General features: G+C 37.6%; 1 protein-coding gene across 1 annotated transcript in view; it reads right to left on the reverse strand.

Annotated features, from left to right (window-relative positions):
- Nucleotides 1-8,008: 8,008 nt before the first annotated feature.
- ADGRG7 (adhesion G protein-coupled receptor G7) overlaps nt 8,009-15,041 on the reverse strand; it is a 69,584-nt gene continuing 62,551 nt past the window's right edge. Inside the window, exon 16 of the mRNA XM_032350877.1 lies at nt 8,009-8,452. Coding sequence (XP_032206768.1) covers nt 8,192-8,452 — 261 coding nt within the window. The 3' untranslated portion in view covers nt 8,009-8,191. The remainder of the gene's footprint in view (nt 8,453-15,041) is intronic.

Consider the following 15,041-nt stretch of genomic DNA (forward strand, 5'->3'; position numbering starts at 1 on the left):
GAGAGAAGAAGGGAAGCAGGCTCCCTGCTGAGCAAAGAGCCCGATGCAGGGCTTGATCCCAGGACCCTTAGATCATGACCTGAGCCAAAGGCAGAAGCTTTAACCCACTGAGCCACCGAGGCGCCCCCACAGAAATCATTTTGAAAGTATCAATCATCTCTGCTACCCTGAGGGGGAAAAAGAAAGGATATAAGTTCCTGCTTGGTTGAGAATTTCAAAAGAGAAGTTGTGTCCCTTCCTGAGAATCAGCTGGTTGCTTAATAAAGAGAACTCCAAACAGAAGAAGAGACTCATGACGGCCAAATGGGAACGAGCTGGTCAGGTCAGCCTCCCTTCCACTGGCCAAACATAAAGATCTGATTGTATAAGCAAATGAAGCACCACTCCATGCAGAGGTAATGAAGGAGAAAAGAATGATTCTGTAACTTTGAGGGAGTCATTCTTAGCACCAGCTAAGGAAAATACTTTAGTCTATTGTACCAGCTGCAAATCCATTGAGACCCTAAAAAGTTTGTCCTTACCATGGTGTTCTATAGCCAACGCCTATTTAGAGAAATTGCTTCCCAGTAGGCCGTTCTTCCTAGATTTTATATACCTCGAGGCTGACACCTCCTAGATACTCAATATATATTATTGAATGAAAGAATACTAAGTTCCCCACCATTCTATAGGATAAGCTTCCAGAAACAAGGAGCAGCCATCACTGGTGAGTTCCCAGCTCTCTAGCAGTACAGGATTTTATCTCTGAGAAATTTGGAAGTGTTCACTTTTCTTCATTTATGTCTCCTGGAGACCACTGCTGAGTTACATCTGTATATTCTGTCAGAGCTTCAGTTGAAAGACTAATGCCACAAGACCTGCAGGGAGATCTGTCAGTTTTTCATCTGTCTAAAGGGTAGGTTTGTTGTTGGTTGTATTTTGTTTTGTTTTGTTTTTCAGCTCTTTTAAGAAACCCAGATGTCAGGTTATAGAAATCGTGCCTGTCAGATCATAGTCTGGGTCCTGAGAGGCTCTCACATCTCTAATCTAACATTTATGCCAATGATCTTGCTTTTTAGTCTCTCCATATAAGTGCCTAATTAAAAGGGGCATTTTTAAAAAGTCATTTCAATAAAAACCCACTATTATAAAGGTGCAAAGCAAAACAATGAGATGCCAATTTTCACATATTAGTTTCATCAAAAGAAGTTTCATAACACTTTATAGAAAAGGGTATAGAAACATAAACATTCTCAATTTGTTGTGGGGGCATACATTGATACAAACTATTTAAAGAGTGGTATGATAACATTTATCAACATCTAAAATAGCCAACACTATATGACCCAGCAATTCTATTTCTAGGGTACCAGAGAAAGAAACCCTTGCATGTGAGAATACAGATATTCCCTACTGTGTTATTTTCAGGGAAAAGACTGTACAGCAATAAAAAGAAACATACATATACAGTTAGATCTTAAAAACATTTTATTAAATGAAAAGAGAAAGTTTCAGAAAGTTATGCTACTGAAAGAGTTAACTTACAAACTGAAACTGCTATCCTTAGAAAGAACTGTTTGCACAGTTGGCCTATGGCTAGTGTCTAGGAACAAGGAAACTGGATTTCAGGAGCAGTCCCAGTATTCTTTGATAAGAATGATGCATTGAGGGGTGCCTGAGTGGCTCAGTGTGTTAAGCCTCTGCCTTCAGCTCAGGTCATGATCTCAGGGTCCTGGAATGGAGCCCCATATCAGGCTCTGCTCTCCAGGGAGCCTGTTTCCCGCCCCCCACCACTTGCCTCTCTGCCTACTTCTGATCTCTCTCTCAATCTGTGTCAAATAAATAAATAAATAAATAAATAAATAAATAAATAAAATCTTAAAGTAAAAAAAAAAAAGAATGGTGCATTGAACCTAAACTGTACAACCAGTGTGGTTTATGATGAACACCTGCTTGCTTTCTGGGAGTCTGGAATTGGGGATATGCCAACCAGATGGTGCCTTTGTGACCAGCTCCCAGTAAAAACCCTGGGCACTGAGTCCCTAATGGGCCGTGGTAAACAACATTTCACAAGTATTGTCCCAATTCATTGTGGAGGAATTAAGCACATCCCATATGATTGCACTGGAAGAGATCTTTCGGAAGCTTGTGCCTGATATCCTCCTGATTTCAGCCCATGTGACTATTTTCTTTGCTAATTTTCTGTATAGTGCTCCGCTATAATATATCATAGTGATGAATACAATTCTATGCTGAATCCAATGAGTGCTCCTAGTGAATAACTGAACTTTGGGGTGGTCTTGGGGACTACTGAATTAGTTCCCTAAACCATTTATATAAAAAAAGGAAAAAGAAGCCTGAGACTATGAATTTCTGTGGGTAAATAATTTTATGTATATGTGTTTTCCCAAATCTGGAAGGTTCACACCAAACTTATTACAGTGGTTAACTGTAAGGAGATGCAGAAGGAAGAGAAGAGGGGCCTGGTTTTGGTAGACATTAGTCAAAGGGCACTTTGGCTCCATCTGGCATGCTCTACTTTATTTCCTTTTTTTAAGAAAAATATACTCACGTAGTACCTAGGTGGGAAAATATTTTTAAGTTAATTTAAAAATAATTTCAGCCTTTACATAGAGTCACAAAATTTTAGAGCTGGTGGGGAATTTAGAGTTCGGTTAGTCCTGCCCATACCTTTTAGAAGGTTGAGCCTCAGCCTTCTGCCCTGAGAGGCACGTATTGCCTTGAGTCACATAGCTTGTAGTTGGGACCACAGCTCCCAGTCCAGAATGCTTCCCTAATCTGCCACTGCTTGGTAAGTACTGTGACCAGAAGAACCAGTCTTCTTTTTTTGTTATTGCAAAGGTCCAGAAGGTCTCAATTGTTACAACATGGTTGCATAGCAGCTTCTACCAAAGTTCAGCAAATTATCAATGTCATACTTCCACGTGTAACAAGAGCTGTACTGGAAGAAGATAAGGATTGGACTACAGTTATCTGGGAATCGTAGTGTGTAAACGATAACAGCCTTCAATCATACCATTCTGCTTTGCTTTTACTTTTTCTTCTTTGTTAAAATAGGGGGTTAACCTGTTAAGCAATGGGACTTTACAGAAACATGAGCAGTACCTTGCAAAAAAGATTTATATCTTATTTCTACTTTTGAAATTCTTCATAAATAAGGACTTTAAAAACTAATTTCCAAGTTCACATATTGCTCTGGGGTCTATAAAGTGGTACAACCACTTCAGAAAACTGTTTACTGGTTTCTTATAATGTTAAATATACACTTATTCTATGCTTCAGAAATTCCATTACTAGATATTTCAGGAGAAAAGAAAACACAGAGACTTATATAAGAATATTTATATCAGTTTTGGGGACGCTTGGGTGCTGCAGTCAGTTAAGTAACTGACTCTTGGTTTTGGCTCAGGTCATGATCCCGAGGTCCTGGGACTGAGTCGGTTTCTGGCTCTGTGCTCAGCACAGAGTCTGCTGGAGATTTCTCTCTCGCTCTGCTGCTCCGGTTCATACTCTTTCTTTTCCTCTCTCTCTTTCTCTCACTCTCTCTCTCTCTTTCTAAAATAAAAAACCCTTTAAAAAAAAAGAATATTTCTATCAGTTTTAATCCTAGTTTTCAAAACAAAATGTGATTTATCAAAAAAAAAAAAGCCCTGAATACCACCACAATAAAAAGAAGCAAACCATTGATACAGCATGAATAAATCTCAAAAATATGGTGACTGAAAGCAGCCAGGCTCAAAAGAGGACGTGATAACATTTATGGCATTCTAGAACGTGCAAGACTAATGCCTGGTAATAGAAAACAGATCAGTAGTTACTTGGGGTTGGCGCTGGCAGAGGATTTAATTGGGGAGGAATACAAGGGAGTGGTATAGGGTGATGAAAAAGTGATTAATCTTCTCTAGAGTAATGGTTTCACAGGTGTGTTCATTTGTTAAAACATCTAATTTACACTTAAAATGGGTGCATTTTATTTTGCGCAAATTATCAATGAAGTTAATTTAAAGGGTTAAAAAAAAAAGCAAGCCCCCTACCAAAGCAAACAAACAAAATAGAAAACTAATTCCAATAGCCAAAATTAAGGAAAACCACTTTAATACTCTTTTAAAAGACAAAACACTGTCTCTAGTGACCCACTGGTGATACTGAAGTTTACTAATGTCTTCGTATACACAGAGCATTGTATAACTGGCGCAACACTGAACATTACACATGACTGTTTATTATGTGCACTTAACAAACCGGCATAGGTGTGAACATACTGCATTTCCAAATGCAATGGCCTTTTTGTTCACTCAAAATAGTATGCCCTCCATTTTGGTAATATACCCAGGTAGACAGAAATTGTAATGCCAATTTCAAGTAGTATCAGAATAGCTATGTTTTGGCCAAGATAGGTTTATTGGTTTCTTTAATTATTAAGAGATACATGACTTGTTTGATCATGTTTCCCTATTTATGCTGGGTGTCAGGAAGCTTCTGGTCTAATCTGAAACCGACTCCTTGCAAAAATACAAGACCATCTGACATGTTTCTTGGGGCCTACCTTCTTTGCTCCTATGATTATTTTCCCTTCCTCCTGATTTCCTTACTTAATCGGTTTTTCAGCAGCTTTTATATATATTTTTTCCAAATACACAAATAATAGGTTACACATATGTAAATGAAGTAATAGATGATGCATATGTACCACTACTTTGAATCTGAGTTTTGTATGTGTGTTTTAATAATTAATTCCTAATAAAACTTCTCTCCCAAGATTTAGTGTTTTATTTTTAAGAAAATATAGATGAACACAGAGACGGAAAATGTATTTGAGAGGAAATAATAACATTGTCATGGAAGGCCACTTGCCTGTTGTACAATATAATGAAGAGTTAAAGAAGTCATGTATCTGGGGTGCCTGGGTGGCTCAGTGGGTTAAAGCCTCTGCCTTCGGCTCAGGTCATGATCTCAGGGTCCTGGGACAGAGCCCCGTGTTGGGCTCTCTGCTCAGCAGGGAGCCTGCTTCCTCCTCTCTCTCTGCCTGCCTCTCTGCCTACTTGTGATCTCTGTCTGTCAAATAAATAAATAAATAATCTAAAACAAAACAAAACAAAACAAAAAAACCACACTTAAAAAAAAAAAAAAGTCATGTGTCTGTCATACATGATTCATTTGGCCTCGGTTGGCATATTTATGTCCCTGTTCATTTTAGAAGTTTCTGCATTGTCCCTAACGTATTCCTTAACACAAAATGAAAAATATTCTGGCTGTATGAGGACATAGAAACTCAAAAACATGCTAAATGCTCTAGAAATATTTTGCATATTTTGAATCAACTGTGGCGTGAACATTTCATTATATTAAAAAGAGGGGAAAATGACAAGCTAGAGAAAAATATTTTCATCAAATGTATCATTAAAAGACTAGTAACTATAGTAAGAGGAATTCCTACAAATTTATGAGGAAAAAATAACAATAGCTCAATTGATAAATGGACAACACAAATAACTGAAAAATAAAATACCAAAGTAAACAAGTATATAAAAAATGTTTATGATACTCCAAATGTTGGTGACATTATAAATTAGTACAATGTTTTCAAGGCATAATAATAATATATATAAGGAATTAAACAAATGTTGATAATGTTGATCCTAATCCTTAGAGTTTACCTTAAGGAAATAATTAAAAAGGAAAAGATATATATATATACCAGTTTATTATGTGTCACTGTAATATTAAAAATCAAAATAAGCTGGAAATCCAATAGAATTTAGTAAATTATATTATGCAATCAATTATTTTTAAAAACTGCATTACTGGATAATTTAAGTGAAATCAATATAAAATTTTATCTACTGTAGTTACAGTTATTTAAATTCTAATGTATTCAAAGAGCATAAGAAAATACGGAAAAATAGCCATCTTTGATAGGGCAGGGAATTGTGAATTTTGCTTTTTTGAAAAATATACCTTTTAAATATCTTCCAAAATTGTCATAATGTACTCAGCAGTGTTTGAAAAATGCAAGTAGGAAACCATTTCCTCTCTCAGTAACTTTCCCCACCCCCGACGCTTGTCCCAGGAATGGAACTTAATCCTGGTATCTCTGTCTTGGACCTCATCAAGGAGTCAGAGACTAGAGGTCCCAAGGAGATATATTGAGGGGGCTCCATAGAGCCAGAGATCTCCAATGGCTGTCAGGTGGATACGACACATTTGGCACTTTTGGTCCAGGTTTCCCAAACATTTGCAAAGAATGCCAAATTCTTTTAAATGAGGCAACAAGTTTGAAAACAATCTCCTTTGATTGGTAACAACAAAAAAAGGTGGGGGGATATATAAACTAAACTTAAAAATGGGAAGGGCAAGAGAAAAAGCAATCCAAAACTCCAACAGTTAAACAAGCAGCACTGAATTGTCAGCTTAGACCCGGGAAAGAAAATCTAAAGGTCAGGACAGTTTGTTCCCCCAAAGAAACTACGTGTGTTGCCACAAGCAGACAGGCTATGAGGCATTGTTATCACACAGAATAAATCAGAAACATGGAAAATTAGCTCCACGTAATATCATGAGAACCAGTACTCTGAGTCTCCCTTTCCTGACATTTTCTTTTTAAGTTAAATCCCCGTTTGGCTCCCATTGTCCCTGTACTTGCTCTTCAACTTCCAAAGCACCAAATAATTAATTCTTGCTTTCCTTACCCACCCCATTCAAACTCTGCTCAGACAAGGATCTAACAGGCTTATTCAGAGTAAGAGACATGATCAATGAGCCCATCCTCAATGTAACTGTCCAATCTCTACCCCAGGATATCCTGCCAATGGAATCATCCCCCGTCCCTCCACATCACAGGGGGCATGGGACTCAGGCCGGCCCAATATTCCATGAACATAATGCCTGTGGGCACAAGACCAAGGAAGATATGCCAGTTCTTTGGTCCTCAGCTCTTTCTGTCTCTGCTTTACTCTGTATCACAAGGAACTGAGCCCCACAGATTCCAGACTCAACTGGCCTTCCCCGAAATGAGGTTGCAGGGCAGGAGAAAGGGGATGCCAATGGCCAATGTTCAGCCCTGTAATCCAGTTCTAGGATGGAGTCGAACACAGGACAAAGACCCTGGAAACCGGGGGAGAAAAGGAATCTTAACACATTCTTTGAACTCCTTGCTTTTGAATTCTAGACCTAAAGTTTTGTATTATATATTTTATGTTCTCAACCAGGACACTTGAGAGTAAAAGGAACTGCTTGTAATACATAAGTCAGGATAACAGGTACAAATCAGAACCGGTTCAGGCAAACTAGGACATATAGTTACCAAACCTAAAACTGGCTCAGCCTTTGGACTTGATAATTAACCGAGCCATTAAATTCTCTTTGACCCTTAACCTACTTTGAGTTGATTTCTATCACTAAACTTCCTGACCACTGCACGAGGCAAAGGTTTAAATCAGTAAGAATTACTTCCAAAGTGGTAGGATTTCAGGGTAGGCAGACAAACATCAATGTCTGCTGTCTTATCCCCTATAATATGTATGTAAACTTTTCAAATTTTTGGTATAGCCATTCCAGGAAAATTATAGGGAATTTTGGTTGCTGTACTCCCAAGAAGCCTGAAAAAGTGCAAAGAAAACTAAAATCACCAAGGGAACACATATACTCCACACTCAGGCTAAAGAAAGCTCTTTGGTGATCTTTCTTTTCACTTTAAAGTGGCTCTTATTTAAAGTTTACTTCCATCCATGTATAAATTTTGGGATATAGAATAGGTCAACCACACCTTATAATTTTTCCAACCCCTGTCTAGGAATATTACTATACCACTACTAAGAACACTAACCTCTGAGTTATATCCTTTTCTTTTATATCCTTTTCCCTATACTTTTTCCCATTAACCTGTAAGGTCTCAGTTATGCCACAGATAAAATAGGTTCTCAGCTTGTCTAGGAATCCAACAGTCATTTACAACCATTTCTAGAAAAAAAAAAAAAACACATGTTCTTTAGGGTATGGTGAGAAAAAAACTACCAAATCCGTTATCTCTGATGATAACAAACAACAGGTTTTACCTGATTCTTAGCCTTGAGCAAAATATATTGAGGGAGACTTTCTGGGAGGACTGAGTAATAAAGGAAAGAAAAAGAATAAGCAAAACTTAACATGAGTTATGCAAAAAGAGGATTACAAAAGGTACTAATTTCACTGTCTAGATGCTTGAGTCGGCTTGGTCACTTTCAGAGGGTATCATTTGCTCCATAATAACAGATGGCTCCAGCAGCATAAAGCGTTCATTCAGGGCTGGAAAGGACCTGAGCATGTTATACATCCTCACACGCAGCCTCAGTGGGGTCACTGACGGCAGCAGCTTCACTCTCCCGGTGGACTCTGACAGCGACCTCAACACTTTGGAAGCTTCACTCTGGAAGATTTTTGTTTTGACAGTGTAGAGGATAAAAATTTGCAATCCCTGGCAGATAGAATAAAAGGTTAATGTTAGATCAGATTGAAATATAGAATCAGGGAAGAGATTTATTTAACTGTGCCACCCACCCTTCTCATCATGCACAACTCCTCAGCTCGAGTTTGCACCGGCAGTGGCTGAGCACTTGATTGTCTCAGAGGGCTGAGGTGAGATTCTTCTCCTATGGAAAGTGCTACATGTACGCAGTAGAGTTCGAAGACCTTTATTCGGATCCCAGTTCACCACATGTTGGCTGTCTCACTAAGAGGCTCTTTCTCTTCTTGACACCAAATGGGTGTTCCTACAATTCAGCTGAATTCTGACACTAGAAACCCAGAGATAGTGTCAGATTCTACAGGTTAAGGCTCAGTCTTACAACTGCCTCCACTTCAGATACTAGTCAGAAATATCTGGTCCCCACATTACCCACACTTCTGTCTGACTTGACTACAAAGTCAGGAGTTCCCACAACCCACCTCACGGCTTCAGGTTTGATAATTCACTAGAACTACTAAAAAAACTCAGGAAAGATCTTTACCTGCTATTACCTGTTTATTATAGAGGATACAACTCAGGGACCATCAAACAGAAGAGATCCTAGGGCAAGGTACAGACGAAGGGGGACCACCTTCCCAGCTCTTCAATATGTTCACCAACCTGGAAGCTCTCCAAATCCTTCATTTAGGGGTTTTTACGGAGGTTCCATTATACGGTTTTGGTAATTATATCATTAGCCATTGGTGACTGACTCAATCTCCTGCCCCTCTCCCCTTCCTAGAGGTGGCGTTGAAATTTCCAAGCTTCTAATCCAGGTTTGGTCTTTCTGGTAACAAGCCTCCAGCCTGAAGCTATCTAGTGACCTCAGCCACCAGTCATTCATTAGTATACAAAAGACACTCATATCGCTCCACAGATTCCTCTAATTTTGGGAGCTGTGTGCCAGGAACTGAGGACAAAGACCAAATATTTATGTTTTAGTATACCATAGTAACTTCACTTTTTTCCTCACATCTTTTATCTTCAGTTTCTGAAGGAGGCAGATGGACTGTGGGTCACTTAATACTTCTTCCAGTTCTAACATTCTATGCTTGTATAGTACTTGGTATTTTGGCAAAATAACTAAAAATTTGGTGCATTTAAGAACAAAACAAAAATTGTAAGTACTTCTATTCATTGTTTTTCTGTTCTTTATATACAAAGGTCAGATGTGCATGAGAAATTAATCCACAAAAGCTGAATACATTTTTTTGTACACGTTTAAAATGAAAATTGCCATTTAATGAAGTCTTACTGGTATCAGACATTGCTTGTTGAAGGAGCAGGAGGCTGGCTGAGGACAAAGCAAAGGCTGGCGCCTTGCACCCCCCCCTTCATCCGCTCCCCTCCATATGTGTAGCATTCCTCAGGCACCCCTGACTGCCATAAAATGATAAATAGTTAACTTGGTTTGAAAATGTCCTTGAGATTTACAACAAAGAAGTTACCTTATCAATAGCCCTAATGTCACCCTCCCCTCCATGAAAAACGGAAGGAGGCGGAGGTAGAAGGAAAAGCAAATAAAGTTAAATTTCTTCTAAACCTAAATCTCATTAACAAGGATGCTTGATAGCAGGAATGTAACATTCCACCAGGAGACTCCCAATTGTCTTTACTTGATAAGTAACCAGGCCTCCAATATCCTGGTAGTGCTTTTTTTTCCCGCATGCGTGGGCTAACCGGCCAGTTCTGCTTCTGTAAGATTGCTTTGTCTGCTTTCGCGTGGGGTCCCCTGACCCAATCCACTGACGCCAAGTATGCCTGTTCAAACTATCAATCAATCAGCTCAGCCCCACCCGAAACTTGTTTGTATCTGTCTATAAAAATCCTGCACCAACCCAGCTCTGGACCTCTCGGCGTTATCAGCAACGAGCGGCACAGAGGTCCAGGTTCGAACCTGCAATAAACAACCCTTGCTGATTGGCTTTGACCCACGTCTCTGGTGGTCTTTTAAGGTGGGGGTAATATTCAATTGGCATTACACTTGTCATTTAATCCCCATCATTTAATCCCCAATCCCCATCATTTAATCTTTCTCATTTACTCCTTCGTCTCAGGTCATGATCCCAGCATCCTGGAATCGAGTCCCCACTAGGTTCCTTCTTCAGTGGGATGCCTGCTTCTCCCTCTCCCTCTGCCTACTGCTCCCCCTCTTTCTCTCTCAAATAAATAAAATCTTTTAAATAAACAAACAAACAAATAAATAAATAAATAATTTTTAAAAGATATTATCATTGGGAAAGCTGGGGGAAAAAATACCTGGGAACTCTATATTATTTTTGCAACTTCCTGTTTTAAACTATTTGAAAATAAAAAGTTACTTTAAAAAATCCATAATGTCTCCAGATTAACATCTCTAGGGCCCAAGCCTTATAGGAACTATTTCTAGAATCATATGCTCTGAATACTGTTGTAGAAGACTCTGAGACTCTGGTAAGATAACGTAAAGACCCTGTAAGTTTAACTAATAAAATCAGTACATATTGACAAGAGATGGACCAGTTCTCTGATCAAAAACAGGAAGATTAACTTGATCATTATCCAACAGGTGGGATTTACTTCTCTGATGAAGGTCTTGATGACGCAAAGAAGGATGGATAGGACATTGGTTTCAGAAGGGCAAAAGTGGTCACTGGCCATCCTGATTGTTCAAGGGAAAGAGATTTATTTTGAGGACATGAGAAACCTGGTACTCTTTGTGGAGTACACTCTTTCATTTTTAATTCTAAAGCAAAGACAGACTGGATAAAATTTCCGGTTGTGCAACTATTAAAAAAAGACCTAGACCATGGAGAATTCATAAAGACACCATCGTGTGAAACTGTGTGAGTGGAATCCCAATACTTCTATACTCCCTAGAATCCCAAAGATGTTATAGAAAAACACAAAATGTATGGATCAAACTAATTCTTTTTAAGCAGTATCTATAGCACTTAGTAAATGTCTGTTAGAATTATAGCATTCTAAATCTAAAAGGAGCCTTACATGTAAACTAGTCACCTTAGTGTACATAAAAATCAAATCCTTGTTTAAAGTGAAAATTTCTAGCTCTTACCCCATAAATTGTGACTGACTAGGTAATGGGTGAGGCCCAGGAATAATTCTCACGTAGACAATAATATTCAGATCCACAGCACCAACTTTAACAAGCCCTCTCCATTTTATATTTTACATAGTTCACTCAGAGAGGTTGTAAGACTTCCCTAAAAACATATATTCATTGGTGGTAAAACTGGAAGACAGCCTGACTCTCCTTTTAGCCCAGTGCTCTTGCCATATGACCATGCTCAATTTTACCAGATAGTACTAACATTTGGTAATGAGCCCCTATTTTATAATGTGCCCTTCATATGCATGGAGGACAGAATATCCTTGATTATACTTCCTTCCAGGTACTTTTCTTAATTCTTCATCACTCTAGGCTACAAACCCATGAGTCACTGGCAATCCAGACTAAGATTATCCTATTTATTTCCCTTCTGGGCAGTTTCCATTATGTGTTAACAACAGAGAAACACTGCCTTATATTCATTTAAATCATTTAAATTTAGTGGCAGGTACACATCCATTGCTTGAGGCAGTAATTCTCAAAAGACACTGGAATGGGGCACCAGGAATAGAGGGTGAGGTGCTTACAAATGTTAAATGAGGCAGTTACAATTTAAACAGCCAAGCTGCTCCCACACCTGGCTAGACAGACTCCTAGATATTTGTGGTCCAATCAAATTCATCTAATGCTTTCCAGTAGTTTCCATTTTGTATCAAAGACTTGTCTCCTCAGTGATATTTGACCAGGGCCAGAAACAACCAACCTGATACCAACTTCCCACAGTGGTTACCACTCTCAGTGACAACAAGACAATCATCAAACACTGCAGTTTCGTCACAAAATATTAGACAAGTATAGCCCATCCTGATATCAAACAAGATGTTATCTACAATGAAAGATACACAGGAACATATTTCTTGCATGAGAGAACTGGAAATCTAGTTAAGGAAATGAAACTGGAATGCATAAAAAGTTAACTTCTGAGTACAAGAAGAAAGGGGACAAATGAACTTACAAAACTATAATAATTTTATTTAATTTGATAAATTATATTTATTGATTTAATTCACAGTAAAATGAACAAAGCTAGAATTAAAGTTATACTTCAAGGGTTTAAAGCCCATAAGTGAATAATCTATGTGGATTATACCAATGTCAGTTTCCTGGGTTTGACAGTGTATTATAGTTACATAAGACGTTATTGTTGCAATAACTGAGTGAAGGGTACATAAGAACTCTCTGTACTATTTTTGCAACATCCTAGGAGTCCAGAATTTTTTTTTTAAATTTTAAGGAATTGTGTAAGAATGGGAAGAATAAAAAACAAAAGAATTTTGACCTTTTTACACAACATAAAATCTCAGTAAGTCTACAGAATTTCAATAAAAAAAGATTACTGACAATAATTAAATTCCAGCCTAATTTGTGGTTTATGTGTCATGGTACCTAAAGAAAAATTACCAGGGAGGAAAGTCCTCATTAATATTTACCAGCTTCCTATAAAGAATTACTCAAAAATATAGCAGTGAGAGATTCATTAAGATTAAAAGGTCAAAATAACAGGACATTCCAATATAAAAAGACTAGCAAAAGGCATTGAGACTATTTAAGCATAATAAATTGTAGTTGAATGTGTCAACTATACTTTGATAAAAAGAAAATTTTAAAGAAAAGAAAATATAATTGAGATAATTATCAAATATAATCAAAGTATTATAAATATTTCTTGAAATAAAATAATGTACACACTCTGATTTAATAGTTGCAGAGCAAATTTTAAGTTGTACCAATAAAACCAAGAGACAGGAAGCAGCTACACTGTGTTAATGTTTTTACCTTAAAAAGGGAGGAATCAACATACATTGTTTTATTCTGGAAATTGAAAATTGTATCTTACAAAGCTATAGTAATGTTTCATAAACAAAGATAATAATTAACAGAATGGAAATGTCCTAATAATTAGAGAAGTTTAAGTAAAAGCATACATAATTTTTGTAGCTATATATATATATATATATATATATAAAATTTAAGAAGAAATGGATTGATGTGAAAAAAGAAAATAAGATGACAGAATTGTGGAGGCCAAGAAAAACAAGGTTGTACCCATCTGGAGTCTACCCCTGACATAAGTACAGCCATCTTGGCAAAGCAGAGGCTGACACCTTGCAACCCCCCTCCAACCGCTCCCCTCCTCTCGGTAGTAAGTGTGACATTCCTAGGCCACCCCTGGCTGCCCTGGGGGAAAAGCAAATAGTTAACTTGCAGAGATCACAATCCTGCAAGAACGGAGTCTCCTTCCGTTTACCAGTGTCCTAGAGATTTACAACAAAGAAGCTATCTTAACAATAGCACAATTTCCAGAGGCAAATAACTCAGTTCCTCAAGCCCTAAATAAAGTTAAATTTCTCCTAACCTAAATCTCACTAACAAGAACACTTGATCGGATAAATGTGAAACTTTATTTCTAAACCTCCAAGATAGTGTCAGCGATCATTCCCAAGCATATGACCCACTGATATACATCTAAAGGGTCTCAAGATTTCTATCATTGGTAATGAATAACCTTTTCCCCAGACAACAGCTAGCCCCTCAAGATCCTAGAGACCTCGCTTCCAAAATTCCTCAGAGACTTACATCATCCATAACCCCCTTTGTCCTCACCCACCACTGAGTCCACCCCTACTCTGCCTTTAAAAACTTTGACTGTAATCTGGCTGGGGGTCCTAGTCCCTACTCCGCTGTGTCAGGCATACTTGGGCCCAAGCTTAAGCTTGTCAAATAAACCCTCATGTGATTGTATCAGTGTTGGCTCCTTCGTGGTCTCTCTGATGTGAAAACTCAGGCATAACAAGAATAAGATCAAACATATTAGTTTTGATGGCTAAAATTCAACTAAATAGCTAAAAGTTTAACTTTTTTAATAAAATGAAAAAACAATGAGAAAATTATTTTAAAATACAAATCTAAATATATGGGATCTAAAAAGAGGTAAAACAAAATCAAAGTGATAAAGAAAGCTTAAAGATAAAAAAAACTTGTTTAAATAGATAAGATCAAAGAAAAACAAATCTGAAGTTGCTGCATTAATATATGGAAAATCAGATTTCAAGACAAAAGGGACCAAAAGTGACTTGTTATAATGATGAAAGATGTAATATACCAGAAATATATGTAATATATCCATAAATTTCTAGGAACATGATAATACAGCATTAAATTGTATAAAGACAAACGGTAAGACTCTATATACAGAAGGAAAAGTCTGTAGTGTTTTTTGTCAGAGTAAAAGCCATTATTCACCATGAGAGGAGGCACAGAGTTAAGAAGCAAAGAGAGAAATTCTGATTTCAAGATAAGTCTTTCAAAAATGCATACTTGTTTTATTTTAGAGTTTGACATTTTCCATGCATATACACAAACAAAAATCCCCTAAGGTCAAACAGGATTATCTTCATTTTAATCTCACATTTTTGTTCATTCATGTCACTATTTTTGCCATGAAAAAAA

This window comes from Mustela erminea, chromosome 1 (assembly GCF_009829155.1).
Source record: "Mustela erminea isolate mMusErm1 chromosome 1, mMusErm1.Pri, whole genome shotgun sequence".
NCBI classification, from domain to species: domain Eukaryota; kingdom Metazoa; phylum Chordata; class Mammalia; order Carnivora; family Mustelidae; genus Mustela; species Mustela erminea.